General features: G+C 37.2%; 1 protein-coding gene across 6 annotated transcripts in view; it reads left to right on the top strand.

Moving 5' to 3' along the window:
• The window catches only part of DYRK1A (dual specificity tyrosine phosphorylation regulated kinase 1A), a 150,276-nt gene extending 124,878 nt beyond the window's left edge, over positions 1-25,398 (top strand). For 5 of the 6 annotated variants that reach the window (XM_073890089.1, XM_073890152.1, XM_025871446.2 and 2 more), the window contains 6 exons: positions 2,933-3,219; positions 5,742-5,888; positions 7,708-7,848; positions 17,400-17,706; positions 18,192-18,316; positions 22,113-25,398. In XM_073890089.1, the coding sequence (XP_073746190.1) occupies positions 2,933-3,219; positions 5,742-5,888; positions 7,708-7,848; positions 17,400-17,706; positions 18,192-18,316; positions 22,113-22,733 (1,628 nt within the window). In that variant the 3' untranslated portion in view covers positions 22,734-25,398. The remainder of the gene's footprint in view (positions 1-2,932; positions 3,220-5,741; positions 5,889-7,707; positions 7,849-17,399; positions 17,707-18,191; positions 18,317-22,112) is intronic. The other variant, XM_073890128.1, reaches the window with a different exon arrangement.
• The last annotated feature ends 236 nt before the right edge of the window (positions 25,399-25,634 follow it).

The raw sequence follows: 25,634 nt of genomic DNA, 5'->3' as shown, positions 1-25,634 counted from the left end.
CCACTGAGAAACAAATTGTTGCCAAGTACAAATATAAGATGCCATCAATTTTAGGATTGAGACCGTAGGATCAATTAACTGTAGAAGTTCCTGTAGGCATTTATACATAGCAGCTGTTGTTCAGAAATGTCAGCTTTACCTGATAAGCATAAGGTTAAATTTTATGTAACAGACACCTTTTTATGAGTAAGTAGGGCATTATGGTTCTTTAGTTTGTCCAAAAGGTGGAAACAAAAAAATGGATGTTTACAAATGTAAGATTCAGATACCAAGATTAGATTTCATTTATGAACACCCTTCGTTCCCCAGTATTATAATAAAATGAGCTTATACTATTAATTTTTCTTTCTTGGTTTCTTCTCTGTAGATACCTGATATAATCTCCATAGTAATGACATTTGTATTTAAAACCTTTTCATATTCACTGAGCATTTACTGTTCAGTGTCAGTTATAACTTAGTGTAAGTTTGAGCCTATTTCCATTCAAGGGACATAGAAGCACAAGATGGACATTCGAAGGATAGTTGACTTACAAAGTAATCTGTGGACATAACCTCCCCACTTCTTCCTACTTACTCTTGTGTATTGTATTTTGAATATTTGCTTAAGTAGTAGAGAAAATGTTGATAGCATTATTGTAACATTTTAATTCTGCCTTGTTGAAAGAAAACATGGCAAGTATATAGTAAGTAGTCAATAAATGCTATCCACTTGGTTGTACATAATAATGCCTGTCAATTTTATTTTTAATAAACTGACTTTAATGATTATTAGTTGTATTAATCATGATAGATGTTTTTTGGATGAGTTATTTTTTTTAAGTTCTTATTTAGGAAGGTGGTGAATGCACAGTGTCTCAAGAAACTGAGGTTCTATATTGGAAGGCAAACAAGAACTTTATAGATTTAGACTTAGCCCTGCCGGGAGAGTTGATACTTAAATTTAAGATGTCTCAAAGTCATATTGCTCTTTTATGATATAAATAACTTAGTTTTGTTTTGAAGTGATTGATAAATATAATTTATTCTAGTGAGTTTTGTAGTCTTAAGTCTTTGAAACTTTAAAAAAAAAATCTATCACGTAGTATAATTTCTCACCTGTATTATTTGGTACCTGTCATCTAGTTAAAAGAAAATTCAGTTTAGGTCTAGAACAAAGTCTATCTGACCCTCCGTTATCCCCAAAGTTCAGTTTAAAACATACGTTAAATATGCTTGTGTTTGAGATTTCTTTGACAATGTCTTTAGTGCTCAGTACATTGTAGATACTCAGTAAATGAATAATGAATTGGGAAGTCAAGTGGAACCAAGTGGATTGGTCTTCCACTGGAAGAACTTCTTTTCTTTTTTGAAGTAGGCTCCATGCCCAATGTGGGCTTGTGAACTCATGACCCTGAGATCAAGAGTTGGATGCTTACTGACTGCACCAGCCAGGCGCCCCCACTCAAAGAACTTCCTAATTACAGAGCTTCTTAAAGGAATTTTTATAATTACACTGGAATTCTGGCATCAGTTACTTCTTTGCGTTCTTTTTGTGACCATTGCTTAATCAAATTAAAACTCTTGACCATGTCTCTGGGGGGTGTCGTTATTGCATGTGGAGCTCTGTTTTTAGTATTAAACCTATGAACTTCAGTGATTAGGAGCAGATATTACACATTCTTAAATAACCTTTAAGGATTCTTTTTATTTGTAAAAATAAAAGCGTTGAGTTGTACTGTAGACTCCTATAGAGCTATGTAGTATTTGTATTGTTATTTATCCTAACTTTGGATCATGTGTATGAAGAATGATGTAAAAACAGTGTTGATGTGCACTGTTCCCCAGGAGGCAGTCCAGGACAACACAGTGTATCCCCCATTCTCAGGGACCAGACCTTGAATACCAACATAGGTTATTCCAGATAGATCTGTAGAGAAACCTCTTTTTATGAAACTAAAAGACCAAAATGAAGGTAACCTTGACAGATGGTGGTTTTATGTCATTCCAGTTGAGTTACAAGTGTTCAGTTTGGTACATACAAGAATTTTACAGTGAAGGGCAGCACTTTATTGAATGACCTCATCTGATGCATAGTGTTAGTACTAAAAGCACAATCTTTGAAGCAATTTAGTGAGTATTAAGCCTTTTTGGAGGGTCAACAGTGATAGCATGTAATGGCTTCTATACTCTTTTCTCATTCATAAGCCTGCTTATAATTTCTTCTTGTGATTGAGCTGTATTTTCAAGTTTTCCCAGACCTTCAGTTGTGCACGAGATATAACATATACCAGTTTGATGAACATAATCAAATGCCTTGATTATGAACTCTAATATCTCATAAAGCATGCTTTTCAAGTATTTGTTGTATTTGCCTAAAAGACAAAAAGATCTATGTCTTCCTTTGACAGTTGTTGCAGGAAATTACTAGTGAGATCTAAGGCTCAGCAAAGTGTAATGGGGATATGTATCATAGCCTGAAAGCCTTCCCAGAGACAGCTGCCCCCAAGTACAGCATTTTCACAACCTGGAGATCCCAGTGGGTGGAGCTTAGGTGAAGTTGTGAGGTTGGGCCGTGAGGAAGTAGAAAATACTTTCTTGTAGAAGTGAGCATAAAGTTACTGAAGTATTCTTAGTACTGTTTGTCACTTTGCTACTTGTGTTTTCAGACCTGACTTCATTTTTTTTTTTTTAAGCAAAACATTTTGGTGGTACTTCTTACATTATATTGTTTATTGGCAGACACCACACCTGTTTAATTCAGCGGATGAACAATTTAGATATTCCCGACTGATTATAGAATGTGCTGTCACTGCAGAATGCCGATCTCCAAATTTTAACTTGATTTTCACTCTACATTTGACATTGAAATGTTGTAGATTGAGAGTTCATGCATACATTATTCTCATTTTATTGGTATGTATAATTTAAAATGAAACTTTTTTCTCTTTCAGTGCATTTGAAACGCCACTTTATGTTTCGAAACCATCTCTGTTTAGTTTTTGAAATGCTGTCGTACAACCTCTATGACTTGTTGAGGAACACCAATTTTCGAGGTGTCTCTTTGAACCTAACACGAAAGTTTGCACAACAGATGTGCACTGCACTGCTTTTCCTCGCGACTCCAGAACTTAGTATCATTCACTGTGACCTAAAACCTGAGAATATCCTTCTTTGTAACCCCAAACGCAGTGCAATCAAGATTGTTGACTTTGGCAGTTCTTGTCAATTGGGGCAGAGGGTAAGTGTATTTCAGGACTTGTGAATTAAAATAGAATTAGGTAAAACAGTGTTGGTAGGTACTTGAAATGTTATTAATGTGTATACAATTTGGAGGTAATTACAGGATGGTTATCCTTAAAATGTGCCACTCTAGTCACATTGTGTTGAAACCTGTTTTGGGGACATAGCTCTTAAAATGCAAATATAAGATTCTGAATTAGAAGGTATTGGTTTTTTTAAAAGTAGATTTTTAAAAATTATATGTATGCCTAAGAGGCAGAATAGGAGATGAGTTAATTAAATATTAGGTGATTTGCAGCTATATTTTGCAAGTAGAGGTGTTAGTATGAATTTGGGGATATTCCAATACTAGAACATTGAATCCTTGCTGTGAAATTCTTCTCTAAAGATAGATCAAGATAAATGGTTTTCTCCAAAAACTGATGGGTTTAAAAAAATACAGGTAATTTTGCATTACACATGGTGATACAGTATAGAAATTACATAGTTGGTTAGACATACTTGTTTTGATAAGTAAGTTCAAATCTTTTTTTCCCTATATAAATTCTGACACTTGTCCAAACTGGTTTTCCTCAGACTGCTAAAAACAGACCTGTCTGTAGCAATAATATAGATTGAGGTTTAGCTGATTTAAGAAAGCAGGTTTTTCCTACTATTCTTTCTAGTGTTATGAAAGCTACTCTTAACAGTGTTTCACATATAAAATAGAACTGATAGGTTGCTTTCTTCTTGAAAGGAATTAAAATCATCACTTGGTAATATTTTACTCATTTTAAACACTGTTCCTATTGCAAGTACTGAAACTGCATTTCTTGGGGGGAAAAAAGAAAAACCACAACTAACATTCAGATACTATTTCATACTGGCTTTCTAGCTTTTGTTTTTCCAAATTAGTGAGAGTTCTTGTCCTGTGCAACTTTTTTCCATGTTTTAAATATGGCTGGTTAATTTAATCGTGGAGATTTGTAGTCACCTAACAGGATTATCAGGCTTGTTCTTTTCTGCAACTTACTCATGGTAGTGGTGTTACATAGATCACTGAAATAAATTGAAGAAGTAGGAAGCAAAGTTTGCAGTTTCAGATGCCTCTGAAAATCAGGAGCTGTTCATAGTTGTTAATGTGGGATAAAGTATGTTGTGAATGGAAAAAAATGCCCATCTTGAGAGTCATTTGAATAGATTTAGATTTGGAAAAATTTCCCCCCCACTTAAACAAAATCAGGTGTTCTGTACTAATATCAAACACTACTATGTCTCTCCAGCCAGACTTAGACAACTCTCCCTTTAGCTCAGTGAGGTTTAAACTGTGTGAGTGTATCAGATTAGAATGAGAGATCCTTTCTAAAATACACACGCAGTGGCCCTACACTAGATATACTGGCTCAGTCTCACAAGGTGGCAGGGCAGGTGTATTTCAGGGGGATTTTGGTGCACAACCTCTCAGATGACCCAACCACTGCTTTACCAAACTGAATGGGTGATTGATAAATTTCCTTGCATAAGCTGTGGAATAAGACAATCTCAGTGGTTGGGACTCTTTGGGGCTTACCAATGCTGTTGGCTTGTAGGAACTTGGAAACATAATACTGCTCCCTGGTCCCTTTGGTCAGTTTCTTTAACAAGGCATTAATGTTGGGTTGACCTGCTTATGGGGGGCATCAGGTTATTCTTGGGGATTTGGCTGGAGTTTTAGGTGGGAGCCACAAAAGCGCTCATGAGAAAGCAGCACCATGCTGCTGGCCGCCTAGTTAGAGTAAGTGAGCAAGTTTAGTTAGGAGGATTTTGTTTGTTTCTTTCTCTTTTTAAATAAAACTTTCTTTGCTTTCACAGTATTTCTAGACATAAATTTACAATGGCTAAGTGAAGATGAAATGGTTTCTTAAGACATTCTCTGATGACTTCATTGAAAATTATCCATTTCAAGGTTTTCTAAGAAGTCTTAGGTTGAGGGGGAAGAGGGCAGGGCAGGAAGTGATTGGTCAGAAACGACTCCCAGTTGAATGTTATATAGCAGCGCTTCTCCGATTTATCTGTGAGACGAGTACAGTGTAGATACCTGAATTCTCATTTACATTGTACAGAGTTTATTTGACCTAATGCTGAAATACATTTCTTTAGGTGAATTTAAATACAATTTAGTCCTTAAATTAATGGTAAACGAAGTGCCAGCCATAGCAGGAAAGAATAATTAGTAAGGAAACAAACTATTCTCAATAATGTCTTTTTTCTAATAAGGCATAATTATTTGTTTTAAGGTGTGTATCTTGATTACTGGTTAGGATTACACTAAATGGGAGGACTTGAATTGTATGTTTTGCATTTCACAGAGTAACCCCTCTCTTGAAATGTTTAGTCGTTTAAATAATATTTGTAGTAGAAGGTTGAAATCAGTAAATGGAACCCAAATTTAGGAGTTAGCCAATTTTTTTTTCTGTTAATATTAGATAAATGTACTTAATTCATGTGGAGCATAATTAAACAAAACTTACGTTGGAATTAATGTATTGAAATATATTTCAGATATACCAGTATATTCAGAGTCGCTTTTATCGGTCTCCAGAGGTGCTACTGGGAATGCCTTACGACCTTGCTATTGACATGTGGTCCCTTGGGTGTATTTTGGTTGAAATGCACACTGGAGAACCTCTGTTCAGTGGAGCCAATGAGGTATATGATGGATTGCTTTCAAAACTCTGTTTCTGTTTTCATCATTTCTTTTTGTTTTTAATCAATGACAGTGTTAATCTGAAAATTGTTTTTAGGAAAAAATGTCTATTAATTTAAATATTCAAATGTTGGGGCAGTTTTGAATTTATGTTACCCATTTTTAAAGTTTTTCAGTTATCATAATGGTGAGTTTAGGATTTTGAGATGGGTAGTGAGATCTTTTAATTTGCTATTAAGGAGAACAGTAAGTAAGCATTAAATTTTACAGATTTTAGGTATAATGTAATGAAAATGATGATGAAAGGCATGAGGGCCACCCTGAGAACAATGTAAATAAACATCTCTGTAAATTTTGAGAGTTGATTTGGAATGTAAGAAGTGATGACCAGTAGCCTTGATGGGTATTTGATCTGAACAACTGAGGGTGAATTAGGATTATAGAATTTTACAGCTACAGACGATGTGTAATTCTAATTCATGGGTTTTCAAGTCTGTTCTCAGAAGATGTCTGGAGGTCAGAGGCAGTGCCTAGGAGGGCATGGGAGAGGCCATGCTCTCTGGCAGTCAGAGGAATTGGACTTATATTGGTTTAAAACCTTATGGGGTTTTTCATTTTTTAAAGGAAAGTTAACCATTACAGATCTTGATCAGTCCATGCATTTATAAATAAGAAAGGCCAACAAAATTTAATGACTTACTTATGCTAGAGTAAACAACTGTTAGTATGGTGTCAGAAATCTGTCCCCTCCATCTTGTCAGTTCACTCGAACGGAAGCTGGGGAGCCATTCCTGGGCAGTAACTGGCGTAGTGTGTGTTTGGTATTGTTTTGTTATCAGTAATATTACCCTAGAAAGGGATATCTTTTTCATGGGCTTAAACAGTGCTAAATTAAATTGTATTAATTATAATTAAATATTTATCAGATAAAAATAATTAAAATATGATAAACTATAATCAATTATATTCTTGTAAATCACCTGAAACTTCAGTGGCTTCCATTTGATTCATTGTAAAAGCCAAGTCCTTTGAGTGGCTCGAAAATTCCTACTCCCTCTGACTCCTGCTTTCTCTGTGCGACCTTGCCTCCCCTCACTCTCTCGGTCCCAGCACAGAGCTTTGCTCTGTGGTCCCTTGGAAACAGTAGCCACAGGCCCATACTAACTTTGCATTAGTTCTTTCCTGTGCCTGAAAGGCCCTGTCCCTAGGGAGCACGTGGCTCCTTCCCTCACTGCTTTTAGCTCTTCGTTCTCCTACATCTTCTCCGTGATCCCCTAGTACCCGTTGCAGTGCCCCTTGTCACTCTCCATCCCTTTAATTTTCTCCATAGTTGTTAGTTGGCATTGACATATATATTTAATTATATATTTGTCTATTAGTGATCTCTTTCCCTATAGTATAAACTTTTTGGCAGGGATTTTTGTCTGTTTTGTTTATTGCTATGTTCTACTACTGAGTGAGGTTTCTAGCATATGGTAAGATACTTGGTATTTGAGCGAATGAATGTGCACTTAAAAAAGAATACTTGATTCGGTCTATGGTTAAGCCTCTGGGATTTTTTTTTTTTTTTGATGGTTATTTGACTTTATGTGTTTGTTTAATTATCTGCCCTGTCCCGTGTGGAATGAGGGGCCTGCAGGACGGCAGGGACTTTCTCTCTTTTGTTGATGATTGTATGCTCAGTGCTTGGAGGTGTGCCTGGAACACACAGAAGATACTCGGTTTATTTATAATTTATGAATGAATGAATGAGTGGGTGAGCAGAAGTAGGGTATACTACAGTAGAAGTTACAGGCCTTTTTATTTTTATTTTAAATACAGGTAGATCAGATGAATAAAATAGTGGAAGTTCTGAGTATTCCACCTGCTCATATTCTTGACCAAGCACCAAAAGCAAGAAAGTTCTTTGAGAAGTTGCCAGATGGCACTTGGAACTTAAAGAAGACCAAAGATGGAAAACGGGTAAAATAGGGAAACTTTTTGTTTTTTGAGCCTTTGTTATTTATTTTACTGGAGTGGTCTTTTTATAGCTCATTTTGTGTTTACTTGACATCTGTGTTTTAGTTAACAATTTCATTAATAACTTAGGCGTGTATTTCTTTAAAAGTTGGGTAGAGTTTGACCTGAACTGTCTGATGGACCAGTGTTTGTTTCATGGTTAGAGTTAAGACTTCATTTTGAAAACTCTATGTCTGCTTTGTGAGACAGCCGATCACACCACCCTGCCTCGTTTCAGCAGTAGGATCAGAATCAGTAAGTTTGACCTTTTTTTCCTCACAGTGTGGGTCTATAATGAAGTCACAGTTAACAGTACTGCAGCTGTGAGCAGTAGAGGTCATAACTGCAGTAAATCGCCTTTTTTTTTTTTTTTTTTTTATTTCAGATGGGAGAAAAGGATTTTTGACTCAGACAATTTGTGACAAGACTATGAACTGACTAGAGTCCTTGGATAGATTTCAGTGCAGGTTCTTAGCTCAGTGGCATGGATAGCAGGAATGTCATATCTCCAAAATCCTCAGAGTGAGGTTTTCAAATCATTAGGTTTGGTTTAGTAATTTTCTTTTAGCTGAGAACTTTTTTCAGATCCCTAAACAATGTCAGTTTAACAGAGTAAATAATGGCAATTTTGCGTCTTGATTTAACTTTTTATGTATCGGAAAATAATCATATTTTGTAATCTAGCTTGTGTGTAGTATAAAGTGAATGTAATATATAAATATCTGATTGTATGTGATATGTATACCAGACATCTTGTGATTGTAGTTTTGCATTTTTAACACGTAGGAGATTTTATTTTGCCCTTGATTTTAGCGATGCTGCCACCAGGTGTCATTTCCAGTGAACTGAAGATGATGGTTATTTGCTTTAATTCACCTTCACATAGCTGTGGAGTCTCAACTTTTAATATTGAATGATTTTCTTTAGAATATTTAAAACTATATCTGTAATTGTATCTTTCACAGCTGATTTATAACTTCCTGCATCCTGCCTGATTCTCTAAAGTTCCAGGCAGTGTAATATCTGGCAGCCAAATTGTGCCTACTCCCCTTAAGAAAGGGATGGAAAATACTATGCAGGCCTCCTGAGTCCTTTTGCCTTTATCCACATCGCTAGCTTATCAGGCCTGGCCCCTTTCCCCTTGAACCAAAACACAGCCAGGGAATCCTTCTTAGTTTCCCCAGCATTCAAAGTAGCTCCTACCAGTTGGTTTGAATTAGCATGGAGGGTATGAAACCTCCTTTATGTTTTTTATCTCTCTGCAGTACAGGCTGCTACTTTGTCCATTTTGAAGTTTTTGTCGTTGTCTACCAGTTTTGTTTTTTTTTTTTCCCTAAATAAAACATTCATCCCGTCCCATTCATATCTCTGTCTTATAAAACCACAGATAAGCCACTATGGGCTATAATCTATCATTTCTCCCAAATTGAGCTATAATTATTATTTTAAAAAATTATTGGGGGGTGCATTTCAGAAAAGAGTAGATGAATCTTTTCCCTTTTTAAAATTGAAAGTATCCTAACCTACATTTAATACATATTAACTATAGGTTTTATGAGATTTCCCTTAGCTGCAATTAGCAACTGACTTGAACTTAATTTTTAAAGTATAAAATAACTATTTGTCCTTGAACAGAAATAAATTTTGCAATGACAAAAAAAATCAAATCCAGAACCGAATGATTACATTTTTATAAAGGATGCACTAGGGAATTTAACCATAAGTATAAATTGAGTGCATGTGCTATCATTGGGTTTCTTTGTGCTTTTATTTTGTGATTTTATTTTTACTTTTAATTTCTCACTTATGTTTCAAGAGCCCATTTTGGCTTCCTGGTAATGAAACCTTATGTCTACTGTGTGTATATTTTTTTGGTGCGGAAGGTGGATGAAGAATTCAGATCTGTATTATTAAAGTATAGTTTTTTTACCACAACATATGCATACCTTAAATGTTCATTTTGTTTTAACCTTATGTACAACAATGTAAGCAACACCTAAAACAAGATACAGAATATTTCCACTGCCCTAAAAGTTCTGTTGTGACCCTTTTGTCACCCCACCCCACTTTCTGATTACTATCATCATAGGTTAGTTTTGCCTGTTCATAGGCAAAATTCATATACATGTAATCCTATAGTATTTATTATTTTGTTTCCTTCACTTGACAAACATTGTTTTTGGAAATTCATCCATATTTATTGTGTGTTTCAAATGTTATTTCATTTCATTGCTTCATAGTATTCTCATGAATAAAAATACTGTAATTTATCTATATTTACCTGTCAGGGGACGTTTGGGTTGTTTCTGATTTGGACCTATTATGAATAAGGGTACTGGGAACATTCTTATATAAATCTTTTGTACATGTGTATTTTCATTTCTCCGGGATCACTACCTAGAGGTAGAATTGCCAGGTCATAGGGTATATGTGTGTTTACCTTCACGAGAAAATACAGTTCTCCAAATTTTTATCATTTTACATTCCTACAGTGTATGAGGTTTCCAGTTGCATGACATTGTCACCATTTGGTATGGTTGGTCTTTTAGAAATCAGCCATTCTAATGGGTCTACATAGTGGTTTCATTTGCATTTCTCCATGACTAATAATATGTGCTTATTGACCATTCGTTGATTTTTTTTTTTTTGCAACCATCTTTCCAGTCTTTTACTCATTTATTACTGAGTTATAGGAGGGGTTTTTTTTGTTTTGTTTTTGTTTTTTACATATAATGGATATAAGTCCTTTGTCACATTATGTGTCAGTGTTTTTTTCCCCAGACTGTGATTTACCTCTTTCTTTTCTTGGTGGTATCTTTTGATGAGCAGAAAACTTTAATATCAATGAAATCAAATTTGTCGACTGGCTTTTATGAATAGTAGTAGTTTTTGAGTTCTAAGAAATCTTTGCTTTCCTCGAGTTCGTGAGGGTATTCTGTGCTTTCTTTTAAAAGATTTTTTGATCCAGTTTTTATGGTTAGAGTTCTGTGGTTCATCTTGAATTAAGTTTTGAATATGGAATGAGGTGTAGGAGTTGATGTTCACGTCCTCAGATGCTTACCTAAGCATTGCAGCATCATTTGTTGAATTGGTCTTTCCCTATTGATCTGGGAGCTTTTGTCCAAAACAAATGTATCTTTTATTTGCGGGTCTGTATTTATTTGCATCCTGTTCTGTTGCTTTGATTGATTGGTCCTTGAACCAGTACCTCGGTGCCAGTCACTGTGGCTGTGTGGTAAGTCTCAAATTCAAGTAGTATAAATCCACCAGCTCTTTTCTTCTGTTTCAAAGAAATTTTTTTTCTATTCTTCAGGTCCTTTTTGTTTACATAGAAATTTTAGAATTAGCTAATAAATTTATCCCCAAGAAATCTTGCTGGAATTTCTATTTGGATTGCATTTGAAGTTCTCCAGGAGAATGGACATTTTAACAGCAATGAGTCTTCCAGTCTGTGAACATGGTTTCTCCATTTATTTAGACTTTGTCTCAGCAGCATTTTGTAGTGTTTTGTGCAGAAGTCTCAGGCATATTTTATTTTTTTAATTTTTAATTTTTTGGATTTTTTTAAGTGTCTTTTTTAAAGTATCATCTTCTAATTTCTCATTGCAAATATGTGGAATGAAAACTGAGTTTTCTATATTGACTCTGTATCCTAAGACCTTGCTTAAATTTACCTATTCTAGTTTTTTGTTTGTTTTTAGATTCTGTAGGACTTTCTACTTAATCATATTCTCTGCAAATGAACAGTTTTATTCTTTGAATCTATATGCCTTTATTTATCTATTTTTGCTTTATTATACTGACTGGGACCTCCGTATGCTGAGTAGTTATGGTGAGAGCAGACATCTTCCCATGTTCCCAGTCTTGTGGGAAAAGCGTACATTTATTCAATATTTTTTTTGTTGTTTTTTTTTTGTGAGCACATTTTTAAGTATGGTACTAATTGTATATTTCTTATAGCCCTCTATCAGGTTGAAGGAGTAGTTTCCTGTGGTTATTTATTTATTTATTTATTTTTAAAAGATTTTATTTGTCAGAGAGAGAGAGAGAGAGAGCACAAGCAGGGGGAGCGGCAGGCAGAACAGGCAGAGGGAGAAGCAGACTCCCCGATGAGCAAGGATCCCAATGTGGGACTCGATCCCAGGATTCTGGGGTCAAGTTCTGAGCTGAAGGCAGATGCTTAACTGTGACTGAGCCACCCAGGCATCCCTAGTTTCCTGTGTTTTTAGAGAAATGTTTTGCATGTTTGTTTTTCTGAATCATGAGTGGGTTTTGCATGTTGTCACATGCTTTCTGCACTTAGATGATCATACGGTTTTTTTCCTGTTATGTGGTAAAACACATTAATTAACTTTTAGAATATTAAGCTCAACCTATGATAAACCACACTTGGCCTTGATATATTGTCTTATGTATTGCTGGCTTCAGTTTGTTAGTCTATATTGGTAGGAATTTTGTCATTAAATGGATATTTGTCTAAAATTTTATATAATACCTTCATTAGGTGTTGATCTCAGGATTATGCTGGTATCATAATAAAACTATTGGGAAGTATTCTTTCTTGATTATTCTGAAAATTTGTGTAAGATTGGCATTATTTCTTTTGTAAATATTTAATAGAGTTCAGATTTTGAGTCAATTTTGGTAGACATGTATTTCAAGAAACTTGTCCTCATCTAAGTTGTTGGCTTTGTTAGCATAAAATTACCCATATTATTTCATTATTATCTTTGTAATTTCTAGAGGCTCTGTAGTGGTAGTGTCTCTTTTGTTCCTAATGTTGGTCATTTCTGTTTCTCCCTTTTTTCCCTATTATTCTTGCTAGTGGTTTGTCAAATTTACTAATCTTTTCAAACAACCAGTTGTTTTGTTTTTACTGTTATTTAATCTTGTTTTTATTTCATTGATTCTTTTCTCTTTATTATTTCTTTTTCTTCTCCTTACTTTAGATTAAATTTGCTTTTTCTAGTTTCTGAAGGTGGAAGCTTAGATCATTTATTTAAAACTTTTTTCTTACAGCATTTAAAGATAAATTTCCCTCTAATTACAGCTTTAGCTGTGCCTAGCAACTTTTGGTATGTTTTAACTTTCATTGATTTTGAAACATTTCTCATTTCCCTTGTGATTTCTTTATTGACCCATTATTATTTAGAATGTTGTTACATAATTTCAAAATATTTGAGGATTTTCTAGACATCTTATTGTTAACTGATTTCTAATTCAGTAGCATCGTGGGCGGAAAACATGGTTTCACTCCTTTAAAATTAATTCAGACTTGTTTTATGACATAGCAGGTAATCTCTCTTGGTGAATGTTCTGTGTACACTTGCAAGGAATTGTATTTTATATGTTTGTTTGGTGTAGTAGTCTACAAATGTCAGTATAGGTCGAGTTGTTTGTTTTTTTTTTTATCATTTGCATCCTTATTTTGTGTGTGTGTGTGTGTGTGTCTGTGGATTATTTGTTTTATCAATGACAGAGAGGAATGTTAATCTTTAGTGATAATTTTGGATTTGTCTTAATCTCCTTTTAGTTGCTTTATGTGTTTTGAAGCTCTCTTAGTAGGTGTGTACCCATTTAGTGTTGTTGTGACTTTGTGGTAAATTCACTTTTTCATTATGATGAAATGTCCCTCTTTATGTTTAGTAATGTTACTATCTTTGTGCCAACTTTCTTATTCTTCACATTCTTATAGTCTATATTTTTCCTACCCTTTAACTTCAGATCTGCCGATCTGCCCATACTTTTATATATGAAGTATGACTCTTGTATGCAATGTAAGTTGTCATGCCTTTTAATCCAGTCAGCTAGTCTCTTTCTTTCATGATGAATTTTTAACCCATTTAATTATTCATTAAAAACCCTGAAGTCTGGGCTTTAAAGTGTTATCTTATTTGTACTCTATTTGTCTTACCTCCTTTCCCCCAATTCCTTCTTTCCTGTCTTCTTTTGGGTTAATGGAATACTTTCTGGTATTTTATTTCATCTCCTCTATTGAGCTATTACTTTGTATGTAATTTTTATTTTTATTTTTTTAAAGATTTTATTTATTTGAGAGAGAGAGAGCATGAGTGGGGAGAGAGGCAGAGGGAGAGGGAGAAGCAGACTCCCTACTGAGTCAGGAGCCCGATGTAGGGCTCGATCCCAGGACCCCAAGATCATGACCTGAGCCGAAAGCAGACGCTTAACTGACTGAGCCACCCAGGCATCCTGTGTGTAATTTTTAGTGTTATATGCATCTTTAACTGTAATCAGTTGGTATTCATCTAATATCACTTGATAAACCATGTAATTAACCATGTGCTTTTGCCTAACCCTCCACCGTCTGTGCGCTTATCATACAATCACTTCTGCGTATGTTACCGCCTTCACAACAAACAACTGCTTTAAATAAAAAATGACTTTTAAAGAAATTTTAAAACAAAGAATAAAGATAATAAGACAGTCTTTTCTATTTACCTATGCAGTTCTTGATTCCTTTCTGCAGTTCCTGGCTTCCAGCTGGTATTATGTTCCTTTAGAACAGAACTTCCTCTAATTTTTTTATTTTATATGAATAACTTTTGATGGTGATTTCTGTCAGCAGTTGTTTATCTGAAAATATCTTTATTTACCTTCTTAAGGAAGATATGGAAATTTCCATGGATGTAGAATTCTAGGTTGACATTTCAGCAAAAGAGAAAAGAAATTATGACATTGTTTAAAGATGTTAATGACATTATTTTCTGTATTACATTGTTTCTGAAGAGAAGCCAATAGTTTTTCTAAGCATCCTTCCCTATATGTAATGTTTCTCCCTCTCCCCCAGCTGATTTTGATATTTTTGTCTTTATGTTCGATTCTTCAATAAGTTGACTCTTAGGCTCCTGGGTATAGTTTTCTTTGTATTTGTTTTCATTGGAGTTTGCGGAGTTCTTGGGTCTGTGGGTTGATCTCTTTCATCAATTTTTGAATATCCTCAGACTTTGTCTTTTCAAATATTTGTTCTGCTCAGTCTTTTCTTCTTCTTCTAATTCTCCACTTAAATGTATGTTACAGTGCACAACATTATTAGTTTATTCATTCTGTGTTCCTTTTGTGTTTTAGTTTGGATAATTTCTTTGCTCTGTCTTCTGATTCACTGATTTTTTTCTTCTGCTGAGTCCAGTCTTAAGTTAAAACCATTAAGTGGATTCTTTGTTTCTGATACTGCATATTTTAGTTCTAGCATTTCCACTTTTTTTTTTTTTTTTTTTAAGATTTACTTATTTGAGAGAGTGCGTGGCAGAGGGGCAGAGGGAGAGAGAATCTTAAGCAGACTCCACGCCGAGCGTGGAGCCCAACATGGGGCTCAGTCTCATCACCCTGAGATCATGACTTGAGCCAAAACCAAGTCAGTCCCATGCTCAACCGACTCTTCCACCCAGGAGCCCCTCTTTTCTGTTTTCTTACATAGTTTTCATTTTGTCTTCTGAAATCCCCCATCTATTCATACATGTTGTCCACCTTTTGAACTAAATTCTTTAACCTATTTGTTGTAATTATTGATAATGCCTGTTTCAACATCTGGGTCATTTATTTATGTGGGTCTTGTAACTAATTTTTTCACTTGATTATGGACCCATCTTTTTTAAATTTCTTAGGTCTAATTTTTAAATGTATGCCAGACTCTGTATTTAAGAACACTTGAGATGGAAGTAAATCTCACTTTCCTCCAGAAAGAGACCCACCTCTAGTTCTGTTAGGCAGTAGTGTGGGCCTGAGTCAGTTTCCTTTGTAGTTAAGCTGAAGCTGGGCTTTGCTTTATTTGTCTGCTCAACTTAGATTCTGTTCTCCACGGTGTTCATAGGTTTTAAGCGGTGTCTGTGGAGACCTGAGCGCTCTCTGTACATTGTTACCCAGCTAGCGGCCTGCTCCTGTTTGTGCCTCACGCAGTCTCTGTTCATGCTGCCACTCTACCCCCAACCTGGCAGTGCCCTGGGGGCACCATCTGGGCTGCCCTCGCTCAGCTGTGGGACCTTCCCCACCACCACAGATTGGCTCAGAGCTGGGCTGGATTCTTACCCGGATCTCTGGCATTTTGTTTCTTCTCCCACTTTTCTTTCCCTAAAGGGCTTTTCATTTTCTGGAATTTAGTTAATTCTGATTTGTTTAGTCCTTGGCACTCTAACGGGTTTTAAAAATGGAATGATTTTGTGGCCTGGCCTACCTGCCTGGCTTGTTCTTGCTTTTAGAGTGAGAGCAGTGGTCTCTTGGAGATTTCTACATTGTCACTAGAAGTAAAAATCCAGTGATGCTATTCTAAATAAACTCAGTATTCATAGGAATTTTAAGGGTTATACTGTCACTTATTTATTTTTAAAGATTTTATTTATTTATTTGATAGAGACACAGCGAGAGAGGGAACAAAAGCAGGGGGAGTGGGAGAGGGAGAAGCAGGCTTCCCGCTGAGCGGGGGGCCCGATGTGGGGTTCGATCCCAGGACCCTGGGATCATGACCTGAGCCGAAGGCAGACACTTAATGACTGAGCCACCCAGGCGCCCCTATACAGTCATCTATTTAAAAATGAGTTTTTAGGGGTGCCTGGGTGGCTCATTCGGTTAAGCATCTGCCTTTGGCTCAGGTCACAATCACGGGGTCCTAGGATCAAGTCCAGCATTGGGGTCCTTACTCAACAGGAGAGCCTGCTCTCCCTCTCCCTCTGGCTGTGCTGCTCTGCCTACTTGTGCTCTTTCTCTAGCTCTCTGTCAAATAAAAAAATAAAATCTTTTAAAAAAATGAATTTTCAGAAAATCTCAACATGTTAAGGTGATTTATTATTCAGCATGTTCTAAAGGGAGGCATAAATAATTTGCTTTTATTGTCTTTATCTAAAAATGAGCAAGGGGCACTTGGCTGGCTCAGTCGGAAGAGCATGCAACTCTTGATCTTGGGTTTAAGCCCCACATTGGGTGTAGAGATTACTTTTAATAAGTAAAGTTTAAAAAAATATGAGTGGGTAGGTTTAAACCGGTGACTCTTTACTTGGAGCGATTACCACAGCTCTGGAGAGCTGCTCTTATGAAAGAGAGTGCACCCAAGGTTGTGGGGCATCAGGCGGAAGAGAGGTTCAGAACCAGTTGGCTGGAGTGGCGGTCGGTGTACCTCCTTCCTGTAAAGAACCTGATAGTACGAGGTGTAGGCCTTGTGGGCTTCTGTAGCATTCTACTTGGTTTTGTTTTTACACCCTCCAAAAATATAAAAACCATTTATGGTTGAGGCTGTACAAAAATACCCCCTAGGCCAGGCCATTGTTTGCTGAGCCCTGGGCGACATGATCTTTGTAAAGTCATTTTTGATCTTAAAATTATTTTGAATTTCTCTAACTACAAGTGCATTTGCAATAGTAATGTATGAAAATACAGAGGATCTAATTATAAAACATTCTTTTTAATAAGGGCCTCTATATAGTAGACTTAAGTGTATTTGAAGTTATGTAGGCTTTTACATACTCGATCAAATTTAGAGAAAACCTTTTTATCTTTCTTCTCTTTAGGAGTATAAACCACCAGGAACCCGTAAACTTCATAATATTCTCGGAGTAGAAACAGGAGGACCTGGTGGGCGTCGTGCTGGGGAATCGGGTCATACTGTAGCTGACTACTTGAAGTTCAAAGACCTCATTTTAAGGATGCTTGATTATGACCCCAAAACTCGAATTCAACCTTACTATGCCCTGCAGCACAGTTTTTTCAAGAAAACAGCTGACGAAGGCACCAACACAAGTAACAGTGTGTCCACTAGCCCCGCGATGGAGCAGTCACAGTCTTCGGGCACCACCTCCAGTACGTCTTCAAGCTCAGGTCAGTGCTTCTGCCCCTCGGTTGGGCTTAGAAGCCTTTACAAAGTGGGGGTTATTGTAAAGTATCTTAAAAACTTGTTGATGGGATAGGGAGGAATTACTTGACCTAAATCTTTTTTTTATAGTTAAAAAAAAAAAAAAAAAAAAAAAAAACCCACCTGTCCCAAAGCTCCATTACTTAATTATGCATAATAAATTCTGCTTGGCAGTTGGAAACAAAACTCTTTATTAACCAAAATTTTTAATTGCTTTTTAAATAGAACTACCTTGTTCACATGCTTGAAATTTCCCCTGATGTAACCAAAACCAAAGTGGCTGATGTGAAAGAACTTAGAGAACTGGATAACTTTCCGATATGCCTTCAGGCTAATCTAGCTTTTTGTGTGTGATGTACTTTGAGTTTCAGTGTTACAGTTTTAGAATATATGCTTGAGCCAAGTTAACTTCAGACTTACAAGCTGTACTGTGTTGGGTGTGACACTGCAGGTGGATCGTCGGGGACGAGCAACAGCGGGCGAGCCAGGTCAGACCCGACGCACCAGCACCGGCACAGCGGCGGGCACTTCACAGCTGCCGTCCAGGCCATGGACTGTGAGACCCACAGTCCCCAGGTGAGCTCCCACACCGCTCACGCCGTCACCTGCTGTGCCCAGGCAGAGCCGTGCTGGGGCCAAGGGCCTTCTGGATGGTTGTGTCATTTCCTCCAAAGGGTCGTGGCAGCTTCCTCATTTATAGGGAATCCTGACGTGTTTGTAACTAAAACACATCTGTGCAGTTTTCTCTCTCATTATTTAGAAACAGCTAACATTTCTTGGGTGCATACCAGCCACCGCTCCAGTTGTTTTTTTCCCCTGTGTTTCTCTCCTTTACTACAGCAGCATTTTGAGCCTTAACACTGTTTGACTTTTCATTTTACATTGGGAACTGTCACTTGATGGGTTAAATAACATTTCCTTGGCTCATGATCCTGATTACTTGCTCCGACTGCTTCCCATATCTTTCATCACTAACAGTCCTTGATTCCAAGTCAGTTTGTGGTTTGGTTTTAACCTCCATGTTGGTTTGGTTTGGTTTTGGGTTTTTTGGGGTTTTCTTTTGTTTTGTTTTTTTGTTTCCTTTGTTTTTTTAAATTTGTTAAAGAAGAGGCTGTAATTGAGTAATTTTTTTTTAAATGGATGAAGCAGATGTTGGTAGTAAAAATATTTATTAAATGCTCTTCATAAAAAAGTTAATTCATACTGAGCGCTGCATTATAATGTTTTATAATGAAAGGCCAATGTATTATTTGATGAGTGAAGTAAAACTGAGAACCCACCCTTGTGAGTTCTTCATACAGATGGCCCTAGATTCACCCATTTGCTCCAGTTTTACACCTGGGGGTTAGGGAGCTAATTTTTGACTCCTCTTTCCTTCATCCTGCAATTAAATCAAATAGTAAATTGTGTGGATTCTAAATATCCTAAATATGCTTTTATTCTCATTACTTCACCCCATTGCTGCAGCTGTCTCCAGCCTATCTTACTGTAAAGAATATTCTAACTGGTCGTCCAACATCTAATTCCATCCGGTGGTCAACACTATTCTCTTCTACACAGGCACATGAACATTCAATAAAGCAGTCTGATGTGGCCTTTCCCTACTTTAAACAGTGTTTAGTTTTCCTTTGTACTTAAAAGGAAATTTAGACTTCTTATGGTCTCAGTGACCACCATGGTCTTGACCCCCTTTCAGGGCATTCAGCACTCCTCTGTTTGCTCTAGTCTTACTGGATGTTTTTTTCCATTTTTTGGAAGACACCATGTTCTTTCATGTTTCTCACATGTGCTGTGCTCAGCCTGAACACTTTTCCTCTCTCTTTGCTGTAGTCACTACCATTTATACTTCAGATCTTCGCTTAAATGTCGAAATCTTTAGAGTGACCTACCTACCTTCTACCCTCCAAATGGATGGAAATACCGCAAACACATAAACATGGGCCAGGAGTAACATGGGACACTTGCATACCTCCCACCTGTATTTCACAGAAGTCATTATTTTGCCTTATTTGCCTTATGCCCTTTTTTATTTAATTTTTTGAATAAATGATAAATTGTTAAAAAAAAAGTAAATGTAAAAGGAGATTCAGTGAAGACTTCCCTTCCATGTCCTTTAGCCACCCAATTTCTGAACTAGCGTTACTGGTTTTTGTATCCTTTTGGGGATATTTTACGCATATCCACATGCAGATACATATATTCTTAATCTTTGTATACAGATAATAGCATGCTATGCACACTTTCACATCTTGAGTGTTTTTTTTTTTTAGCATGTTTTACATGTAATTTTTTAACATACATGTGGAGCTCTTTCTATATCAGTACATGGAGAACTTTTTCTTCCTTCTTCTTTCTTCATAATCACACAGTACTCTGCTGTTTAGATATCCATAAGTCATTTCCCCAGGCCACTGTTAACGGACAGTTAGTTAACTTGTAGTCTTTTTTGCTATTACGGATAATGGCTGCTGGGATAGCACACAGATATCACGCAGACACGTGCAGTGTAACTGTGATAGAAACCCCTCGGTGTGAAATCACAGGTCAGAGAGTGATGTGGTCTGTGATTTTTATAGCTGCAACCAAATTGCTCTCCGTTTAGTTTTGCCAGTATAGCCTTCCACTAACAAGACTTTGGAAAACAGTCAGTGTGATCACCTTTAATCTGAAATGAACAATGGTACTGGACAGGATATTTTTATTTTGCTTATTTCTTTTTATACGTGAATTTGAGTAGCTTTATAGTTGAAGAACCATTAGTGTTTTCTGTGAACTTCCTGCTTATTTTTCTACTGGATTGTTTTCAGGGGTGTTTCTTGAAGTTTGGTTCTTAGACTACCTTTGTTGAGTAAATACTTAATGACCTAATGCAGGCTCCTGGTAAAAAAGAAACAGGCTTTGCCTTCTTTGAGCTTATAGTGCTACAGTAAATAAACAAAATCAAGTTACTAGAAATTGCAGATACCACTAATTGATAAAAAGAAAACAGGAGGGGATGATGTGATATAGAATGGCTGTTCGCTGGGTGGGATGTGTTACGATTCAAGTAGACCAAACTGATAACAGACCCCCACAATATGGTAGCTTAAAGAGTAAGAAGTTTCTTTCTTTTTTTATGTAACAGTCCTGTGGGTGTTCAGGTTAGTGGCATGGCTCTCTCCCATGTCCTGGGCTCCTCCATCCCTTAGGGCCTACCTTGCTGCTGTGTCCACTAGGCAGGGTGTGGGAAGTATTTGTGGGCCAGGTCTGGCCATGACAATAGAAACTTTCATTCATGTTCCACTGACTAAAATTTCATCATGTGGCCATACCTAAGTACAGGGGAGGCTGGGAAGTGTAGTGCATCCATGTGGACAGCTAGTGGCTTCTGCCACAGGAGTTGGGGCAGCCTTACGAGAAGACTCGAACTGAAATGAGGAAGAAGCATCCAAGCAGAAATTAGAAGCCCGAGCATTTTAGGCAGAAAGGAACAGTAGACACAAATGCCCTGAGACATTTGAAAGAGACTGACTACCAGGTGGAGAAATAGAAGGAAGACCTGGTATGGTTGGAACCCAGGTAGCAAGAGGAACAATAGCTCGAGGAGAAGTTTGGAGAAATTGAACATTGGCCAGATGAGGCAGACCACTATATGGATTTTGGATTATTTTGTTTTTCTAAGGGCATGGAGAGATCATTAAAGGATTTGAAACAGGAAAGTGATTGAATTTGTGTTTTTAAAAAGATTATTCTTCACTATGGAGAATGGATTGGAAAAAGGCACAAGGATGGAAGCTGGGAGCTGATTTAGGGGGCTGTTGTACCAGTGCCGTCAAGAGATAGATTGGAGGAGCCTGGGAGAGAGGGACAGTGGTGGACACAGAGGGAAGAGGTCAGGTTGGGGCTCTGTTTTGAAGGCCGACTCCGTGGTACTTGCTGATGGTTTGGATGGAGGAATTGCTGAGCAGCTGATGGAAAGGGTGTTCTTACGGAGACAGGAAAGATGGACAGAAGAGGGGCTTTACAGGAAAAGTAAAGAATTCAGTGCCAAGAATGAATTTTTACCATCTGGCCAAGAATATTTACTGTCTGGCCCTTTCCAGAAAAAGTTTGCTGATCCGTGGCATAAGCAATGCTCCCAAGGAAAGAAAGTGGCCAGTGAAATATATGAGCCTGTTTATGGGTATAGCTTGCTAGAAATTGCAGCTTTCACAGTAAAATACTTTTCCACTCAAATATATTTGGAATTTTGCAGTACAGAACTAACACATTAAAAGTTTCAAAATCCCCTGTCTCTAATTAGTGTAAATGCTAGTGTTATAGCCTTTGACTGAAGATGAATGAAAGCTTGGAAACAGTACTCTGAATAAATCCTTTAAAAATCTTCTTACAGGTGCGTCAACAATTTCCTGCTCCCCTTGGTTGGTCAGGCACTGAAGCTCCTACACAGGTCACTGTTGAAACTCATCCCGTTCAAGAAACAACCTTTCATGTAGCCCCTCAACAGAATGCATTGCATCATCACCATGGAAACAGTTCCCATCACCATCACCACCACCACCACCACCACCACCACCATGGACAACAAGCCTTGGGTAACCGGACCAGGCCAAGGGTCTACAATTCTCCAACGAATAGCTCCTCTACCCAGGATTCTATGGAGGTTGGCCATAGTCACCACTCCATGACATCCCTGTCTTCCTCAACTACTTCTTCCTCTACATCTTCCTCCTCTACTGGTAATCAAGGCAATCAGGCCTACCAGAATCGCCCAGTGGCTGCTAATACCTTGGACTTTGGACAGAATGGAGCTATGGACGTTAATTTAACCGTCTACTCCAATCCCCGCCAAGAGACTGGCATAGCTGGACATCCAACATACCAATTTTCTGCTAATACAGGTCCTACACATTACATGACTGAAGGACATATGACAATGAGGCAAGGGGCTGACAGAGAAGAGTCCCCCATGACAGGAGTTTGTGTGCAACAGAGTTCTGTAGCTAGCTCGTGACTAAATTGAAACTTGAGTTTGTTTCTTGTGTGTTTTTATAGAAGTGGTGTTTTTTTCCAAAAAACAAAGTGCAAAGCTGCTTGCATCAGAAGGAGATTAACACACTGAACCGCTACAAGAGGGCAAAGCTTTTTTTTTTTTTTTTTTTAACTTGAAAAGATTGCAAAGGGACAATGAAGTTTTTAAAAGAGCCATGTCCAAACCCATCGTCATGGATAGCGCAGAGGTGTCCTCTTTTTGCCTCCCCCATTTTAACTTGCCATACCCCAGACATAGTGGGTTTTTTTCGTCTTTCTGTTCCCCAAAAGTTAATGTTCAGATGTTGGTCTTGGTCATTTGCCGACTAATTTTAAAATAAAAAGGCACTGCACATAATTTGCATAAAAGTCCCCTTAAGGGTGGTTTTTTTTTTTCTTTTTGTTTTTTTCCTCCCTTTTTTTTCCCCCCTCTTGTTTGTTTTGTTTTGGTGGGGGGTGGGTGGGAAATTTGGGTTTTTAAGTCCTCAAAACACACTTGGGCACGGAAATGCAGTACTGTAAGGAAGAGGGACCTCCAGCTTACACAAACATCACCTTCAGCTGTATGGAAGGGACGGTTGTATTGGAGTTTGTAAGGCACAGTAAGCATGCTAAGTGGCGGGGATCAGAACTCTCCTGTCTGAACCTACTGAGGAGCAAAGCAGCAATTACATGGGATCCTGTGGGTCTCCTGTTGTAGAGGCCACAGTAAGATAGTAAATGGAACATGACCGGTCTCCTAACCAAGGTGCACTGAGAAGCAATCAACGGGTCAGTCGTGGCCAGTCCTGGGGAGGTCTGAGTGGTGGTCTTTGGGATAACCTTTGGCCTTATGGATTTGGACTCGAAATTAGAAGAGCCTACCATTTCAGATGCAATCACTTTTGGACATGCTTTTGCAGACAGTCCTTAATGCTGAAAACACAGAGAATGGGTAATTCAAGAGGCCTTTCTTTTAAAATAGACTTTTGTGACCCACTAATTGTAAGGTATTGCAAGGTCACTTTGCGTGTGTCATAAAGTTGACTTCCTTATTGGTTGAAGGTCACAGAAGTAGTGGTTTGCTTTGATGGAAATAGCTACAGCTGTGTCCCTTCCTGCTTTTTACTTTTGTTTTTCTTTTTGCTTTTTTTTCTCGGCACGTGGTATCTCCACCATTTCTTCTGCACAAAGATGTCTTCTGTTCATCCTGAACATTTTTAAAAAAAAAAATGCAGAATTTTATGTGACTGCTTTTTTGCCTCACAATTATGCTGTGAATTTTACAAAAATTTATTTTCTTTTTTGATAATTTATTGTACCAAAGCTGTTTTTATAGCACATAGATGTCTGTAACCAATAATGTAGCAGTTCTGCACTTTGACACAAGGTGTAACTAGACCATTTTTAAATGTCAGTTGAAAATTATGGCTGTACTATTGCTTAAACAAAACTGGAACTGTCGTTAAATCCATAGCCGATACATCTACAGCAATCTGTATACTGAGCATAATAGATTGACATCTAATTCAAGATTACAACATCTGTTACATTCAAAATGTGTTCAGGCTTCTGAAGGTAAAGGGACACTGGATCCAGAAGCTATGGAACCAGCAGTCGATTCTTGTATTCCTGATTAACCTGCTTGTAAACTTGAAAGCAAGACCTTGATTGCACCAACAGGTCCAAGATATAAGCACGAGTAAAGCAGAACTCTCCTGCATGACCTGAAGTGAACAGGCTGGTGTTTAACAGGTGCCTAGTTTTGAGATTATGCTGCCTTAATGTAACACAGTCTGGCAGTTGCTAAATTTGTGTTCCCATTTTAAATTGACCAATTTTAGGATGTTATACTTTTGAGCGGTTGAATTGGGAGAATGAAGATAAGTAATTTATCTGTCCAGGATCAAAAGAAGCCTAGGAAAGAAGCAGTAATCTACCTCTGCCGATAACCCTGTTCAAAACAACTCAGCAGAACACCACATTACTTTTTATTGGTCAATTCCATGTGGCTGACTAGGTCAATTTTTTCTGAACAAAAGCAGGTTTTTATATGTAAACAGTGACAAAAGAAAGGCTTAAAACTATGTGAATGTGAATGGAAACTTGGAAATATCCGTTTTTATAATCCACAAAAATTTTTTTGTTGTTAATCAGGAAATCCATATTTATTTTGTAATTAAATGTCAAGCCTGTGGATGATTTTTCAACTTGGTAGTTCATAAAGGTTTACAGTGAATAAAAGGATATCATCTTGAGTATAGCAATATCAAAAGGAATCAGTAGTTACTGCTGTTTAGGAATATAAGGGGAAGATATTATATGGGTCAGGTCATTTTTTTCTGTGCTGGTTGCCACATCTTAGCAAGCACCAAAAAAACAAAAAGCAGTTTTTAAATCGCTATTTACATAAAGGAAATCATAAAATCCAATGCTTCTGCATACTGTGTTATGTTACAGTCCAGTTTTGTGTGCTTTACTACACGGTTTGGTTACAGGACTTCTGTGCATTGTAAAACATAAACAGCATGGAAAAGGTTAAATACCTGTGTGCAGATTGTAAGATCTGGTCCGGACTTGCTGTGTATATTGTAACGTTAAATGAAAAGAACCCCCCTTTGTATCATAGTCATGCGGTCTTATGTATGATAAACAGTTGAATAATTTGTCCTCAGACTCTTTACTATGCTTTTTTAAAATTAAGAAAAATGTAAACATAGTAAAAATCTTCCTATGCAATTAACCTGGTCCAGGTAATGGTCTGGTAGGTATATTGAGTATAAGTTTGGTCAAAGGTGTGAAAAGGAAAATAGTATTTACGTTGACCTGGGTGGGCGTCCCAGATCTCAGGAAGTAGAGATTGGAGGTTTTGATTGTAATCATTTTCCTTTTTAAGATGGATTCT

Source organism: Callorhinus ursinus, unplaced genomic scaffold (genome assembly GCF_003265705.2).
Source record: "Callorhinus ursinus isolate GAN/ISIS: 27379988/994484 unplaced genomic scaffold, GSC_fseal_2.0 scaffold1, whole genome shotgun sequence".
NCBI classification, from domain to species: Eukaryota; Metazoa; Chordata; class Mammalia; order Carnivora; family Otariidae; genus Callorhinus; species Callorhinus ursinus.
The sequence above is the reverse complement of the archived record's forward strand: the minus strand, read 5'-3'. Positions and strand labels throughout refer to the sequence as shown.